We start from the raw sequence: 18,229 nt of genomic DNA, 5'->3' as shown, positions 1-18,229 counted from the left end.
GATAATAAAACTGACAAAGCTCTAGCAAGACTGACAAAGAAAAGAGAGAGGACACAAATTACCAATATCAGGAATGAAACAGGGGATATCGAGTTGAGCTTTCTTCAACTTGACAAAGAATAACTACGAAAACCCTACAGCTGGCATTATACTTAACAGTGAAAGACTGAATGTTTTCCCCCAAAGATCATAACAAGGCAAAGATGTCTCACTATTCTTATTCAACACAGTGCTGCATCTTCTAGTCAGTTAACAAGGCAAGAAAATGGGAGAAAAGACAGATAGAAATAACACTGTATTTGCAGATAACATAATTGTCTACATAGAAAACCCCAACAAAACAACTCCTAGAATAAGTGAATTCAGCAAGATAGCAGGATGTAAGATCACACAAAAATCAATTGTATTTCTATATATTAGCAATGAATGTGAGCACCAAAATTAAAAATATCACTTGTAGGCCAGGTACAGTGGCTCATGCCTGTAATCACAGCACTTTGGGAGGCCAAGGCGGGCGGATCAGGAGGTCAGGAGTTTGAGACCAGCCTGGCCAACATAGTGAAACCCTGTCTCTACTAAAAGTACAAAAAAATTAGCCAGGCATGGTGGTGGGCACCTGTAATCCCAGCTACTTGGGAGGCTGAGGCAGGAGAATCGCTTGAACCCAAGGAGGCAGAGGTTGCAGTGAGCGGAGATGGTGCCACTGCACTCCAGCCCAAGAGATAGTGCAAGACTCCATCTCAAAAAAAAAAAAAAAAAAAAAAAATCACTTGTAATTCCCCTGCCCCAAATACTTAGAAATAAATCAAACATGTGCAAGATTTGTATGTGAAAACTACACAACACTGATAAAAACAATCAAAGATCTGGCCGGGTGCAGTAGCTAACGCCTGTAATCCCAGCACTTTGGGAGGCCAAGGCGGGTGGATCACTTGAGGTCAGGAGTTCGAGACTAGCCTGGCCAACATGGTGAAACCCCGTCTCTTCTATAAATACAAAATTTAGCCGGGTGTGGTGGTGTGTGCCTGTAATCCCAGGTACTCGGGAGGCTGAGGCAGGAGAATCGCGTGAATCCAGGAGGCAGTAGTTGCAGTGAGCTGAGGTCGCAAAATTGCACTCCAGCCTGGGTGGCAAGAGCAAAACTGTCTCAAAAAAAAAAAAAAAAAAAAAAAATCAAAGATCTGTACAGCCATGTGCTGCATAATGACATTTTGGTCAACAACAGATCACATATACAATGGTGGTCCCACAAGATTATGACTATACCGTATGGCCTAGGTATGCAGCAGGCTCTACCATCAGGTTTGTGTAAGTACACCCTATGATATTCACACAAAATTAAATCACCTAATGAGGCATTTCTCAGAATGTATTCCTGTCATTAAGTGACACATGACTGTACTCTTTTGTGTAGAGAAGGATAGAATTATCCTAAATTTTATATGGAAAGGCAAAAGAACTAGAATAGTGAAAATAATTTTGAAAAAGAGAAAAGGGGGAGAATCCTTCTACTCAAATTCAAAGCTTACTATACGGCTGCAGTAATCAAGACTGCGTGGTACTGGCAAAAACATCAACAGAGATCAATAGAACACAATAGAGAGCCCAGTAATAGACCCACACTAATACGCTCAATTGAATTCTGGCAAAGATGCAAAAGTATTTCAATAGAGGAAGAACAGTCTTTTCAACAAGGTGCTAGAGCAAGTTGATATCCATAGCCAAGAAAATAAACTTGGAATTAAACCTCACATTTATACACTCAAAATGGATGACATACTAAATGTAAAATGTTAAACTCCACAAAACCTTTAAAAAATATATAGAACCTCTTCAGGATCTAAGGCTAGACAAAGGTCTCTTGGACTTCACACCAAAAGCATGATCCATGGAAGGAAAAATTGATGAACTGGATTTCAACAAAATAAAAAACTTGAGCTCTGCAAAAGGCCGTTAGGATAAAAACACAAGCTACAGACTAGGCAAAAATATCTGCAAACCACGTATCTGACAAAGGTTGAGTTTCCACAATATATAAAGAACTCTTGGCCAGGCACGGTGGCTCACACCTGTAATCCCAGCACTTTGGGAGGCCGAGACGGGTGGATCACGAGGTCAGGAGTTCGAGACCATCCTGGCTAACACAGTGAAACCCCGTCTCTACAAAAAAACACAAAAAACTAGCCGGGCGAGGTGGTGGGTGCCTGGAGTCTCAGCTACTCGGGAGGCTGAGGCAGGAGAATGGCGTAAACCCGGGAGGCGGAGCTTGCAGTGAGCAGAGATCCGGCCACTGCACTCCAGCCTGGGCGGCAGAGCGAGACTCCGTCTCAAAAAAAAAAAAAAAAAAAAAAAATACAAAAATTAGCTGGGTATGGTGGCACACACCTGTAATCCCAGCTACTCAAGAGGCTGGGGCAGGAGAATCACTTGAAGCTGGGAGGCGGAGGTTGCAGTAAGCCAAGATCAGGCCACTGCACTCCAACCTGGGTGGGTGACACAGTGAGACTCCATTTCAAAAAAAAAAAAAGAACTCTCAGAATTCAACAGCAAAAAAGAAAGATTATTAACATCATTAGCTATCACAGCAATGTAAGTTATAACTACAATAAGGTTTCACAACACTCTTACCAGAATGGCTAAGACTAACATCAAATGCTGGAAAGATGCAGAGAAACTGTATCACTCAAACATTACTGGTAGAAATGTAAAATCATACAGCTATTCTGGAAAACTTTGGAATTCCTGGGCATTTATCCAAGAGAAATGAAGACTCCTGTTCACATGAAAACCTGCACACAAATGTTTACAGCAACTTTATTTAGATACCTAACAACAGGAAACATTCCTGACGTCCTTCTACAGGTGTTTACTATGGTACCTCTATACGGACATCCCACTCAGTACTAAAAACAGAACTGTTGATGCAACAACCTGGATCAATGCCCAGATTATGCTGAGTGAAAAGCCAATCCCAAAAGAAACTATAATCCAATCATAATTTTGGCAAAATTACAGAGATGGAGAACAGACCACTGGTACCAGAGGTTACGAAGGTGGGCGCAGCTATACAAGCACGAGAGGAAACTGAGTATGGCTTGTAAGGACAAATGGGATCATTGTGATAGAAATGTTCTATATCTTGATCTTATCATTTCTATTATATCTTGGCTTGGTTGTGATATTGCCCTTGTTTTCCAAGATGTTATCATCGGGAAAACCAGGTGGAATCTCTATGTTATTTCTTACAAGTATATATTTCTTACAATGACCTCAAAATTTTTAAGTTGAATTGACAAAACAAAGCCAATGACCTACATTTATGTTAATAGCTTATGAAATAAGCTAACAAAGGAGTAGACTGATGTTAAGACACACAATTTGGTTCATTTCCTGGACAATCTACGCCTATGGAGTGGTAATTCCAGTGCCTGTTCTTATTCTGCCTAATCACAAGTGATTTTCCTGATGGCCTCAGGTATCTAATATCTGCCTGGCTAATTCAAACCTATGGATCCCCAATAATGTCTTTTTCTTTTTTTTTTCTTAAGACAGGGTCTGGCTCCATTGCCGAGGCTGGAGTAGAGTGGCACAGTCTCAGCTCACCGCAACTTCCACATCCTGGGCTCAAGCCATCCTTCCCACCTCCGCCTCATGAGTAGCTGGGAGCATGTTACCACACCAGTTGATTTTTTGGGAGAGACAGGTTCTCCCTATGTTGCCCATGCTGGTCTCAAACTCCTTGGCTCAAGCTACCAGCTACTTGGGAGGCTGAGGCAGAAGAATCGCTTGAACCCAGGTGACGGAGGTTGCAGTGAGCTGAGATTGCACCACAGCACTCCAGCCTGGGCAACAGAGTGAGACTCCATCTCAAAAAAAAAAAAAAAAAGAAAAAAGAAAAAAAGATCATTTTCCCATCCTTATTTTGTACATCTACTGCTTGGAAGCAAAGTAGCTTCAAGCCTGGCAATCTCTCTATAATCTTAGGTACGCGGTCCTACACTTAAGCATATGTTTGTTTCATACATATATATCTTATATATGTATAATCTTTTAAGTTTGTCCTGTTGGTATGAAAATCTAAAATTACTACTTACCATTTGAAGAGGCTAAAGGCAGTTCTTAAATTCTTCCCCATTTAGGAGAAAATTTTGAATAATGACTCCTTCATCCAAATCTGATAAAGAATGTGTTCAATATTTTGTATCATTTTACAGTATATTTTGAGAAAGAACTTTATTTGCTTTGTACAAAAATTGCATGACACATTAACATATTATATATCAACAGGATACATAATTCATAAAACACTGTCTGCCAAAAGTAATTTTACCACTGTTTAAAAAAAAACCCCATCTAAAAGTCACTTTATAATATGTATATTTTCTCCAAAGGAAGAAATTTCTTGCTTTTACTCAGGGGGAAAAAGAGAAAATTAATGTACATTTGAGTAGAATGATTTCATCTAAAAGAGTTCTTTCAGGAGACATCTGGGATTCACTGCATTATTTTTATTTTCTTCTTTTTCCTCTTCTTTTCCAACATTTCTACCATTTTCCTCTTCTTGGTTGATACCAGGCCACTTTCTTTTGCTGCTTTCTTACTGTCACCCGCTAAACTGCGTTTCTTTGTGTTAGGTTTTGACTGCTTTTCTTCTTTGTGCACTGTGTCACCAGGCTCCTTTTTGCCAATTTTGGACTGTTCTTTACTTACTGCAACACAAAAGAGAGTGCTTTTAAAGACTGTTTTCCCCTTTGAATGAAATAAACACAGGCTGTCAATAAAGTGAAATTATCTGGATCTCCTCCACTTCTACAATTTAAGAGATAACAGATTATTCAAAATGTCAGAACAATCAAATTCGATTACCAGGAGAAGGCTCTGCTGCTGGAGGAAAGCTTTCTTTCGTGTCTGGCACTTTGTCTAGCCACACTCCAAGACATGTCAGCCTGGCTTTAGTGTTTACTTCACAGAGTAAAGATGGGGGAACTTTCTAAACAGAAGAAACAAACATTCAGAATGTGCATTTTCAATCATTTCTTTTTCCATAATCAAGTTACCTTAATTTAAAACTTCCTATATTTTCTTGAATACAAAATATGATATTCAGGAGCAACATATAATGTTCACTCATGGTTAGGTTTGACTATGTTATTCACAGAGCCAATTTCTAAGAAGTATTCAGAATTTGAAAATTCTAAAGAAAGGAATCAGGTCTTATTTCCAGGGCTGAACAAAGAACCTTGGAAAAAGAGACATTCAACAAACCATATTCACAGAATGTGTTTATGAGAGAACAAAGAATAAACCAAGAGAGACTGTAAGGAGACTACAGGAGGGAATTTAATTTTCCAAACTGTCTGGTTCAAATGGTTTGTTAATTTCATAATTGATCAGGAGCTTCCAAATTATTTTTAGCAATGGCAGTATTTTTACCTAAGAGCTTCCAGAGAACTCCAATACTCAAGAGAGAGGAAAGTAGAGCTTCTCTGACTAAAAAGAGCAGCGCAAGTTCTGGGAAACCGCCAGCTCACACTCAGAAATGACAACCATCAAGGCAGCTCCACGGGAACCCTAATTTTAAAACCATTAATATCAATCATGCCTGGAAGAGATTTAAAACGTTTATTTAAAGACTAATGTCTTATGACCCTTAAAAAATATTCCACCTCACTTACGAGCAAGATTTGTATTAAAGTACATTTAGATTGTGTTAAGGCACTGACCTTATCCTGCTCAAGCTTCCACATTTTGATGAAACCATCACTCGATGCTGTAACAATAACATGTTGCCCTGGAATTTCAAAACTGAACATGTCCTTTACCCTAGGAGAGAAATATTAACACCATAAAGACCCTGTCCTCCAAAAAGTCTAATATTGTTAAAAACTACACACAGAGACTAGTGCTTTCTCACTGTTTCAGGTATTTCCAAACTGCTCAATGAAAGGTGCCTTAAAACGTAACTATGCTTCACATTCCCATTAATGAGATATATTCAGGCCCAAAATACAAGATAAAATCAACTGCCAACTATATCTGAAGGAAAAGTTGAAAAGATAACAGATAATAAATAATCAGGTTATTACAAAGGAACTAAAGATGAGTAAAACAAAGCCCATCACCACAAGAAACTCCAAGTTCAGTAAGGAGAGAAAAGACAGCAGAAATGATGAATTAAGGCCTCTCCCACACACCCATTTCCCTCATCTCCAGTCCCACCACTGTTAGTCTAAGCCGCTATTATTTTTCCTCTGGATCACAGAAGTAGCCTAATTGGCCTTTCTGCTTCTATTTTGCCCCTTAACAACTTTTTTTTTTTTTAAGACGGAGTCTTGCTCTGTCACCCAGGCTGGAGTGCAGTGGCGGGATCTCAACTCACGACAACCTCCACCTCCTGGGTTCAAGCGATTCTCCTGCCTCAGCCTCCTGAGTAGCTGGGATTACAGGTGTGCACCACCATGCCCGGCTAATTTTTGTATTTTTAGGAGAGACGGGGTTTCACCATGTTGGTCACGCTGGTCTCGAACTCCTGACCTCATGATCCGCCCGCCTCAGCCTCCCAAAGTACTGGGATTACAGGCGTGAGCCACTGCACCCGGCCAACAATTTTTAAAAATGTAAATCAAATCTTGTAACTTCCAGGCTTAAAACCCTACAAAACTGGGACCTACTTTAAAATAACATGGGAGAGGAGGAAGTGGCTGGGCATATAGATGAAGCAAAACTGGCCACACAGTGACAGTTGCTAAAGCTGGTGGCGGGTCTTAAAGGGTTAGCACCTTAAACCAGTCTAAATGCTTTTAAATTTTTCCATAGTAAGAAAAATTATGATGATTATGGGCACCATTTGGCTTCCACCATCCTCTCCTTGCTCATTCTCACCTAGTCACACAGTTCTTCTATCTGCTCCTAAAATACACCAAGCTCTGTTCTCCCTCAGGGTCTTTGCACCTGTGCCTCTCTCTTCTTTTAAAAACTAGCTCCTTTTTCATTCCTAAGGTCTCACATCTTCTTCCGTCATCATCCTATCTAAACCAATTACCCTTGTTAATCTTTAATCACTCTACTTTTCTATTTCCATCCTGTCATAATGATCTGCTTGTTTGTAATCTATTGCCTCCTTACAATATAAAAGCCATGAGAGCACAAGCTCCCATCTTTTCTGTTCATCATTAAATACCTCGTGTAGTATTTCATAATGATGCTCAATGAATACTTGTTAAATAAATGAATGGTCAAACATCTGAAGTGTTACTAGTACATCTGGAATGGCGACCTTGAAGAATATGTTTACTTCCCAATATAGCAGAAGAGTAAGGCCTTTATACTACTGACTGCAGTCCTCTTACAGATTTCTTAAAACTTAACCACTGTTTAAGAAATAAGAACTAAGACTCATTTGAGACATAGAACATGCAAAGGGAACACATTAAATTCTAACTCTGTATATTAAATCACCTTTTTCAAAATTACTGGAAAAAGCAGGGATATAAGAGTCAGATAAAATCGGGCTCAGCTCTCAGCTCCATTACCTAAGAGTGGGGTAATATTGGCCAAGCCACTGAACTACTTACTTTGAGACTATCCACCTGCTAGAAATAGAGAAAGCATTAAAAGTTAATAAAAACTGGCACAAAACAGGAACTCAATAACGTCAATTCACTTCTCCTGCAGGAAAAGAAAAATCACACGGAAAAGGGGAAGAAGTAGGCAAGGGGAATTACATAAAAGGACAAAAGTAGATGGGAACAAAGCTCAAGATTGTTTAGTCTTTTGTTTGTTCACATATACTTGATTGCAGGCTCCAAGTCTAACAGACATTTAAAAAATATCTTGTGCAAATGACAGTCCTGAAAACAATTTCATCACTTTTGCATTATTATTATTATTTTTGAGACGGAGTCTCACTCTGTCACCAGGCTGGAGTGCAGAGATGCGATCTTGCCTCACTGCAACCTCCGCCTCCAGGGTTCAAGCGATTCTCCTGCCTCTCCCTCTCGAGTAACTGGGACTATAAGCACGCAACACCGCACCAATTATTTTATTTTTAGTAGAGATGGGTTTCACCATGTTGGCCAGGATGGTCTCGATCTCTTGACCTCCTGATCTGCCTGCCTCCGCCTCCCAAAGTGTTGGGATTACAGGCGTGAGCTACTGCACCCGGCCCACTTTTGCATTATTAAAGGCCAGGAAGATAACATTTTCCACCATCTTATTAGACTCCAGATACCATATACTGTACGTGTAGATATGTCTGATTATTTCTGCAGTTGTCAATAAAAACATATAACCTGGTTTATGAAACTACTGCATATATACCATTTATTAAGACTAAACATATACACCAGAGATTAGTAAAAATACCTGTTTTCATGAGCTTTAAATTCACAGAGGCACACTAGCGAATCACAGTCAAAAAACCTTATAACTTCTTCATCTCCAGCCACTGCAAGGACAGACTCCTAGGAGAGAGGAAAAAGAGTAATAACATCCAGAATGTCATCAACAGTTCCAACCATCACCACAAACTTTCGTCACTGATTTCTGATTACTTACTGAAAGAAATTTAACAGAGGAAATTCTCTTTTCGTTTGTGATGGTGCCACTAATGGATGCAGTGTCGAGCTGATAGATGTCTATTTTATTCCGTATGATAACTACATATTGCTCTCCTCTTGGGGACCACTCTACTATGTGAGCATCTATAAGTGGAAAAAAAACGAAGTTTATTTATTTTGTAAATAAAACATAAAATGATCATAGCAATAATAAAAATAGAAAATATTTATACTGTGTATTTTCAAATTTATTATCCTAGTTTATCTTCATAACACATTTTACAAGTTAAGTTTTTTAGAAAACAATCTAGGTTCCAAAAGTCAAAGGTTGGCCAGGTGCAGTGGCTCAAACCTGTAATGCCAGCACTTTGGGAGGCCAAGATGGGTGGATCACTTAAGGCCAGGAGTTTGAGACCAGCCTGGCTAACATGGCAAAACCCCATCTCTACCAAAAAATACAAAAATTTAGCCAAGCATGGTGGCATGCGTCTGTAATCCCAGTTACTTGGGAGGGTGAGGCAGGAGAATCACTTGAACTCAGAAGGCAGAGGTTGTAGTGAGCTGAGAGAGCACCACTGCACTCCAGCCTGGGTGACAGAGCGAGACTCTATCTCAAAAAATCAAATCAAATCAAATCAAATCAAATCAAATCAAATCAAAGGCAGGTGGCAGAGCCACAACAAGAATCTAGATCTAAAATGGGAAAAGAAAGAAACCCAAGGCATTTGCTCAGAGATCACCACCACCATGCAGAGAAATAAATATGTAACATACACACACGTAAAAATGTGTATCTATATTCATATTCCATAAGTCACTGTAAAACATACAGGTTGAGTATCCCTTATCCAAAACACTTGGGACCAGAACTGTTTTGGATTTTGTAATATCTGCATATATACAATGAAATATCTCGAGGATAAAACCCATGAAACTCATGTTTCAAGTCTACACATGAAATTCATCTATGTCTCATATACATCTAGCCTGAAGGTAATTTTACAAAATATTTTAAATAATTTTGTGCATGAAACAAAGTTCTGACTGTGACCCATCATGAGGTTAGGTGTTGAATTTTCTACTGGAGACATCACATCAGTGCTCAAAAAGTTTCAGATTTTGGAGCATTTCAGATTTCCAGATTAGGAATGCTCAACCTGTATTTCAAACAAAAATACTCACTTTGCTTTATATTTTTTATGAATGCTGATCTTCCTTCTACAAGATTCCACGTTCTGCAAAACAGGAAGCTTACTTATGGTGTGATCACCAACTACCTTTTACTAAGCGTAAAAGAACAAGCATAATGAAGACTTACTCAAGTGACAATTTTAGTAAATACTGATTATTTAAAAGACCTGCTATCTTTCTTACAGCAACATTATGAAATCTTATGAGGCAGGAATAAGACTTGCTCCATTCCCATATCCCTTTAACATGTCGTATACATTGTATTTTCAAAAGGTTTCCCTTTCTAAAATATTCAGTTCACAGCTATGATGACTGCAGCATAACTGCATGTTTGAAAATAGTTTTTCATTTTTATCCTACCACTGTGAAAAGGTTCACCAGTTTTTGAAGTTTCCCTTGTATCACAGTATTTTTAAATGGTGGAGAGCTGTAGTAAAAGATACACCTTAGAAAAATGCTCTTGAGCATTAATGACTTACCTTAATGTCTTATCTGTACCAACTGAGAGAGCCAACTTGCCAGATGGGTGAATAGAAAGGAAGGTCACCTGTCCTCTATAATGAAACCAACAGTTAGTCCCCAACTTGACTGGCACATCGACGATGCCAAAGGGAAAGAGCCCAACTCACTTGTGAGCTTTAATTGACTTCAGGCATTCCCATTTCTTTGCATCCCAGATACAGATGAGTCCATCTTCCGCTCCACTGATTAAATGCCTGTTGCCATAGAATTTCAGGCAAGTTATTGTACCTATAGAAAAACCAAAATAGGCAAAAATAATATTCATTTTAAATACAAACTCCATTTCTGATTTGAAGGCTATGCTATGCTAAGTAAAACACTCAATATTTTTTTTTTTTTTTTTTGAGGCAGGGTTTCACTCTTGTTACCCAGGCTGAAGTGCTATGGCACAATCTTATCTCACTGCAACCTCTGCCTCCTGGGTTCATGCAATCTTCCCACCTCAACCTCCTGAGTAACTGGGACTACAGGTGCACATCAATACACCTAGCTAATTTTTGTATTTTTTGTAGACACAGGGTTTCACCATGCCATGTTGCCCAGGTTGGTCTTGAACTCCTGGGCCCAAGCGATCTGCCCACCTCAGCCTCCCAAAGTGCTGGGATTACAGGGGTGAGCCACTGTGCCTGGCCTCAATGTCTTAATATTACTAAAATATACCTTAAATTTTTTCATATAAGTACAGTTGTTCAAATCTATGCAAATATTTTCAGCAGAGTATCTCCAGTTTAGATACACATTTGAACAAATCAGTTCATGTCCTTGCTTTACCTCTTCAAATTATAAGTTTAGAAGGTAGCTGGCTAGGAAAGTTTGAGCAGAAGTAAACAAAACTAACCATCTAACAAGCTAATCTGGGGAACAAACCAGGTGTACTGCCACATGACTTCCACTTTCTAAACAGTGAATGAGCTACCCAATCAGCCACAATCCAATCATTATCACTCAGACCTGTTTTGATCCATTTCCACACATTTCGCATTCATTTGTTCATATTTTCCTCTCCTTATTATCCTATTTCTCACTTTGGAAAGTTTGCTTTCCCACATCTGCTTCCCTAGAAAAAAGCTTATCTATTAGCAACTCTCTAAAATAGGATGTATGCACCCATAAAAAAGAATGAGCTCATATCCTTTGCAGGGATGTAGATGCAGTTGGAAGCCATTATCCTCAACAAACTAATGCAGGAAGAGAAAACCAAACACTGGCTGGGCAATGTGGCTCATGCCTGTAATCCCAGAACTTTGGGAGGCCAAGGTGGGCGGATCACCTGAGATCAGGAGTTGAAGACTAGTCTGGCCAACATGGCGAAACTGTATCTCTACTGAAAATACAAAAATTAGCTAGATGTGGTGGTGTGCGCCTGTAGTCCCAGCTACTCAGGAGGCTGAGGCACAAGAATCACTTGAACCCGGGAGATGGAGGTTGCAGTGAGCCGAGATCGCACCACTGCACTCGAGCCTGTATGACAGAGCAAGACTCCATCTCAAAAAAAAAAAAAAAAGAAAGAAAAAGAAAAGAAAGAAAACCAAACCAAACACCGCATGTTCTCACACAGGGGAAGAACACCACACACTGGGGCCTGTGGCAGCGGAAGGGTTAGGGGAAAAAGAGCATTAGAAAGAACAGCTAATGGACACTGGGTGATGGGATGATCTGTACAGCAAACCACCATGGGACGTTTACCTAGCTAACAAACCTGCACATCCTGCATGTGTACCCCTGAACTTAAAATAAAAGTTGAAGGAAAAAAAGAAAAGAATTAAAAAAGGAAAAAAAAAAAAAGGATTTATACAAGAAACAGAAGAAACCAAGAGCCCTACTTCATTCACCCCCCAATCTAAACTCCTTTTATGTAATTCCTTTTCTTATTGTTGAACTCGTACTAATGGGTTTGGACAGGTCAAATTTAACTTATTTCTTCCAAACCTGAGAGAGAAGCCTTCTTTGTATGAACTGGGACTAGGAGACAGAGAAAAAAAGAATGTATATTTTAATCACTCAAAGCACAGCTTCTGATGAAGAGCAAGATAGCTGTCAAAGCAGCAATGGACAGTCTGCCACGGTCTGAAAGTGTCCCCCAAAATTCATCTGCTGAAACTTAGTTGCCAATGTGACAGTTTAAGAGGTGAGACCTTTAGGAGGTGATGGTGACTAAGTCACGAGGGCAACCCCCAGGAACGGGATTAGAGGATTGCGACCTTCTAAAAGTTTTTTTTGGCTGGGCGCGGTGGTTCACGCCTGTAATCCCAGCACTTTGGGAGACTGAGGCGGGTGGATCACTTCAGACCAAGAGTTCAAAACCAGCTGGCCAACATGGTGAGACCCCCGTCTCTACTGAAAACACAAAAATTAGTTGGGTGTGGTGACAGGTGCCTATAATCCAAGCTACCTGGGAGGCTGAGGCAAGAGAATCGCTTAAACCCAGGAGGCAGAAGTTGCAGTGAGCCAAGATCGCGCCACTGCACTCCAGCCTGGGTGACAAAGCGAGACTCCGCCCCCCGCTCCCCAAAAGTTTTTTTTGTTTGTTTTCTTTTTTAAAACTGGCTCCAACTCTCGAGCTTGACCTTACAAAACTGTGTAGGGAGCTGCTTTGCCCTTCCACCATATGAGGACACAACAACAGAGCGCCAGTCCTTATGAGACATGAAAATCTGCTGGTGCCTTAATTTTAGACTTCCCAGCCTCTACAACTGTGAGAAATAAATCTCTATTATTGATAAATTATTCACTCTAAGGTATTTTGTTATAGCAGTCTGAATAAACTAAGGGAACATCTAATAGAAGGAAGCCATTTATGGCTGCAAATTTACTGCTGGAAACCAACGCCTGGTGTGGATCCTCTGAAATACATGTAAGATTGGGTAGGAAAAGGGCACCTTTCTTTGCAATAAATCAACTTTCTTAGCTGAGTTACTCCGCATTCTCTGTCCCCTGGGAAAATGCAATAAAAACAGCATAAAATGTTTGGTACTGAAGAAAAAAATTTACCTGTTCAGTCTTTCTCTCCCTTGATTCTGCCACTATCCTGGGTACCTTGACCACCAGGGTGGAAAACCAAACCACAAGCTGGGCATTGTAGTACTACTTCTTGACTTCAACTCCAGTGACCTTTGCCTCCCCTGCATTTCAGTCCCCTACACCCACAGGCTGGGCGTCGTTACCACATAGAGCTGTTCCACGGTATAACACTTGACCTCTAGGAACCTATTTGCTGACCACAAGCTCACATCTTCCCATCCCTTTCACGCCTTCCTGCACTCACACTCCACCTGCTTTTGTATTTCAGAGCTCTCTAGGCCCTTGACAACACTTTTCTTTTTTTTTCTTTTTTTTTTTTGAGACTGAGTCTGGCTCTGTCGCCCAGGCTGGAGTGCGGTGGCCGGATCTCAGCTCACTGCAAGCTCCGCCTCCCGGGTTCACGCCATTCTCCTGCCTCAGCCTCCCGAGTAGCTGGGACCACAGGCGCCCGCCACTTCGCCCGGCTAGTTTTTGTATTTTTTAGTAGAGACGGGGTTTCACCGTGTTAGCCAGGATGGTCTCGATCTCCTGACCTCGTGATCCGCCCGTCTCGGCCTCCCAAAGTGCTGGGATTACAGGCTTGAGCCACCGCGCCCGGCCGAGACACAGTCTTGTTCTGTCACCTAGGCTGGAGTGCACTGGCACAATCTCGGCTCACGGCAACCTCCGCCTCCCCGGGTTCAAGCGATTCTCCTGCCTTAGCCTCCCACTCGAGTAGCTGGGACTACAGGTGCGTGCTACCACGCGCAGCTAAGGTTTTGTATTTTTAGTAGAGATGGGGTTTCTCCATGTTAGCCAGGATGGTCTCGATCCCCTGACCTAGTGCTCAGCCCACCTCAGCCTCCCAAAGTGCTGGGATTACAGGTGTGAGCCACCACGCCCGGCCTTTGACAACACATTTTCTCTATGCTGACAAACTAATCCACTCCTTCACCAAAATTCTTAATTCCTTTGTAACTCAATCCTTCTACCGCACACACCAAGTAACCTTCCCCTCTCTAGAGAAATATCTGTGGCTTATTACTGAAGAAACTCAGAAAATCTTGCAAACTGATGTTACTCAATCCGTAGCTGCCGATTCCAATGGCGCAGGCCTTCATCAGTCCTTCTGTGGGGGTTCTCAGTCAGCATCCCTCCTATACAAACTGGCAGTACTTTCCTCAAGCCCACATCATTCATTCGCTAGCTTGCCCTCTCCCTCCCTCCCAATTCAGTCTCTACCTGGCTCTCTCAAGGACTCCAGGATCTGGTCCCATCTACTTCTCCAGCCCCTCAAACTCCCAGTTTAACCTTCTCATAATCCAGAACTGCTTACAGTTCCCCATGAACACCAGCGGTCAAAAGCATGGGCTCCAGACCTAGGTGCAAGTTCTAGTTCCACTGTTTGAGACCTCAGGCAAGTCAAGTAACATCTTTGAAACTATGTGTTCTCTTTTACTTTCTTGGCACACAGAGGGGTACTTAATATGCCCTCAATAAAGTTAGATATTGCTATGATGCTACTACCTGTGCTCCTCATACTGCCACCTCTGCCTGGAATGTCCTTTCTCCCTCTTTGCAAACTTTACCTGCCTAACAACTGACATTTCTCTTTTAAGATAATTCAGATACCATTTTAAGGAAGGTTTCAGTGAAAACCTCACTCTGACTCCCTAACTCTCTGACTGGGTTAAATGCCTCCTTTCTGTCTCCCAAGACAGACTGAAAGCCAACCCAGAGCAACAAACCATTTTTTTTTTTTTGAGACGGAGTCTCACTCTGTCGCCCAGGCTGGAGTGCAGTGGCGCAATCTCAGCTTACTGCAAGCTCTGCCTCCCGGGTTCAAACGATTCTCCTGCCTCAGCCTCCCGAGTAGCTGGGACTACAGGCGCATGCCACCACACCTGGCTAATTTTTTTTTTTTATTTTAGTAGAGACAGGTCTGGTCTCCAGCTACTAACCTCAGGTGATCCACTCGCTCAGCCTCCCAAAGTGCTGGGATTACAGGTGTTAGCCACTGCGCCCGGCTAAGAAACCATTTTTTAAAACATTCCTCTATCTTCTAGCACAGAATCTGCTATAAAGTAGACAAAACAAATTGTTCAACTGAAGTCAAATTGTAAAGAACACTTCCACGTTCTCATCTTAAGAGATACAATTTTCTTACCACTGTGATGCACTAGAGCCCCATGCTCTATCTTCTTTTTCATGTCATAAATGTGAATTGTTTCATCTTTGCTCCCAGTGACCACAAAACGACTATTGACAGCTACTGCTGACAAGGAGGCAGTGTGAGCATGGTGAGTGAAGTCAGCCACAAGAGTCCATTGCTGTTGAAGATGAAAACATACAATGAATGCCACAGCCACACCACAGTTCTACCAACTATCCACTGGCAGTTTTCATGAATCATGGAACCATTTATCTGCTTCTGAAAAGATAAACTGTTCCACGATTCATGAAAACTATCAATGGATCCTATAAAGGGAAAAATGACATGTTAAACTACAAAATGACATGTAGTTTACACAAAGGACTTGAGACTTGATAAGGAAGGTAAAGCAAGGAGGTGGGCAGGCAACACTGGGTATCATCACTCTAGAACACAGTAGTGGAGACTGGACAAGGGAAGACTTTTAGATCCTACACAAAGCTTTAACTCTTTAATGTTGTTACTTTATATGTGAGACTTAATTTATTTTTTCAGATACTAAAATTTTTATTTGAATTTATTCTTTCAAATGATGAGTGCCTACTATGTGTCTGGCACTATTCCAAGCAGTTGACATATAGCAGTGAACTGCAATTCTTCCACCTAAGCCTCCTGAGTAGCTGGGATTACAAGCACTAGCCATCATGCCCAGCTAATTTTGGTAGAGACGGGATTTCACCACGTTGGTCAGGCTGGCCTTGAACTCCTGACCTCAGGTGATCCACCTTCCTCGCCCTACCAAAGTGCTGGGATTACATGCGTGAGCCACCGCGCCCGGCCGACAAGTCTTATAAAGAAAACCCAACAGAGTGAAGGTATGCTTCCATGAGTACCAACATAAGCCCTAGAGAATCACCAATAATGAAATCTCAGGAACTCTGTGCTTATTGCCATGGGAAGTCTGACTGGATGAGTGCGAAGCACGACAGCAAAATACACACACACACTCCTTAAACTGAAGGAACTGCATCAAAAAGTATTTGCAAAACAAACCGAAAAAGAAAAAAAACCCATCAAACTTCTCTGAACATGTGTTACTGCAAATCAGGTCCTTAATAATTACAGAAACAGATACTCCTTCCATCATTTAAGACCAAGGGGGCCTCCTTTGAATCAAGTATTCTTGTGAAGCTGCTACGGCCTTAAATCAAATAATAACCTTTTAAAATCCACATATTGTAGGTTATCTAGGCTGCTGCTTAGATTTAGTAGCAGTATAGGGTAATGGTTAAGAGTTTCAAATGTCAGAGACCCTTGGGGGCTCCTGACACTTTGGGGTCAGCTCTGCCAATTATTATCTGTGTGGCCTTCAGCAGTCACTTAACCTATCTAGGACCAACATTTTGGTTCCTCATGTGCAAAACGAGAATAACTGCATCCTCCTCAGAGGGTTGCTGTGAGGCCTACTGTGTGTCTGGAACATAGTTAAGTAATTTCACTACAAAAAAAAAAATTAGACAGTATCATCTTTGACTATTCAAAACACGTCACTTTTCAGCCAAAGGCAAAGAGCAAATAACTGGAGTAGGAAACAAAATAAACAAAAGCAATAGGTCAAGTGATATACTTCCAAATTTTCTGAGTAATTAAAGATGGACGCCTTGACTTCATAAAGTACTGTACTCAATAAAACGGGTTTCTAGAAAATGCTTAGAATTGCTTCGAGAATAAAAGTGAGCTAGACGTTAGGAGGTCGGATTTCTAGTCGTGAGTATAGTCCTATCTACCTATTTGACTACTGGCAATTTATTTGACCTTTTTATTTATTCACACATCTAGTAACATCATATTCTGCTGTAATTTCTCTCCATCTATGTGTCTCCTCAGTCCGCCACCCCTTATGTAGGGAACGTCTCTAAGGCACGATCCATACCTCCAGCATCTTTGCATCTCCACCGCCCAGCTCGCCGTAAGTTCCCAACAAATAACGAATTGGTATCGCTTTATCTATACGGGATTTATCCTAATCTAGATTTAGTCATTTGTAAAATTCCAGGACAGAAATTCAGCAAAAGAGCGAGATCTTCTTTCATTAAATTCTGAATACTGTCAACTTATGGGATCGATCCTTAAATCCACAATCTACGACTCATTTGTCCGTATGCAGAAATGCCGGTTTCCTCTGTGTCCCGTGGACCTTTTGTCTACTAGAAAAGGCAGATACTGTCTCATTTTGATAAAATATCCATTACGTTTTCAAAGGTTTGCTTTTCTCTTAAGTCTCTTAGGTTTCATTCACCCAATCATCCAGTGAACAGCAGGCGCTCCAATGTTTACCTCTGCTGTGCAGGAACCAAACCCGACCTTCCCGGCCCCGCCTCCGACTGTCTCTAGGTACGCGGTATCTCACCTCGTGGTCGCCGCACGCCTCGGACTCCGGGTGTACAGCGAACCCAAAGAGGACCTGCTCGTAGCAACCAGCGACCAGCTCCATTCAGCAGCGCACGTGCCTCTTCAGCCAGCCCGGCTCAGCCTGGAGGTGACAGAACCGGATGCCAAAAAAAAAAAAAGTCTGAGTCCTTTTTGCATCGGCGCTCGAATTATACGTCAGGTTCCAGGGCTGTCTTTAAGTCTCCTGTAAACGTGGAAACACTTTCAGCGCAAGGAGGTCACATGGATTTCCCAAGAGGAGAATAAGTAAAGATGCCACATGAGAAGGTTCTCCCTGCAAGAAGAAAAAAATCGGGGGCAAGCAGGCATATCGCAGGAAGGTGCGAGCTGGGCCTGAGGGGAGCGGGCGGGACTT

The 18,229-nt window shown here is 41.4% G+C and overlaps 1 protein-coding gene across 1 annotated transcript; it reads right to left on the bottom strand.

The window, feature by feature from the left end:
* Positions 1 to 4,175: 4,175 nt before the first annotated feature.
* On the bottom strand, positions 4,176 to 18,218 carry PAK1IP1 (PAK1 interacting protein 1). The gene is made up of 10 exons (XM_025382637.1): positions 17,834 to 18,218; positions 15,439 to 15,601; positions 10,379 to 10,499; positions 10,229 to 10,303; positions 9,741 to 9,793; positions 8,557 to 8,702; positions 8,365 to 8,462; positions 5,724 to 5,823; positions 4,867 to 4,990; positions 4,176 to 4,709 (listed from the first exon to the last, which is right to left on the bottom strand). Exons 1-10 carry the CDS (start codon positions 17,915 to 17,917, stop codon positions 4,495 to 4,497), a joined length of 1,179 nt encoding a protein of 392 aa, XP_025238422.1. The 5' UTR covers positions 17,918 to 18,218; the 3' UTR covers positions 4,176 to 4,494.
* Between the last annotated feature and the right edge of the window lie 11 nt (positions 18,219 to 18,229).

Source organism: Theropithecus gelada, chromosome 4 (assembly GCF_003255815.1).
Source record: "Theropithecus gelada isolate Dixy chromosome 4, Tgel_1.0, whole genome shotgun sequence".
NCBI classification, from domain to species: Eukaryota; Metazoa; Chordata; class Mammalia; order Primates; family Cercopithecidae; genus Theropithecus; species Theropithecus gelada.
Note: the sequence above shows the minus strand (reverse complement) of the source record. Positions and strands in the feature narration are given on the sequence as shown.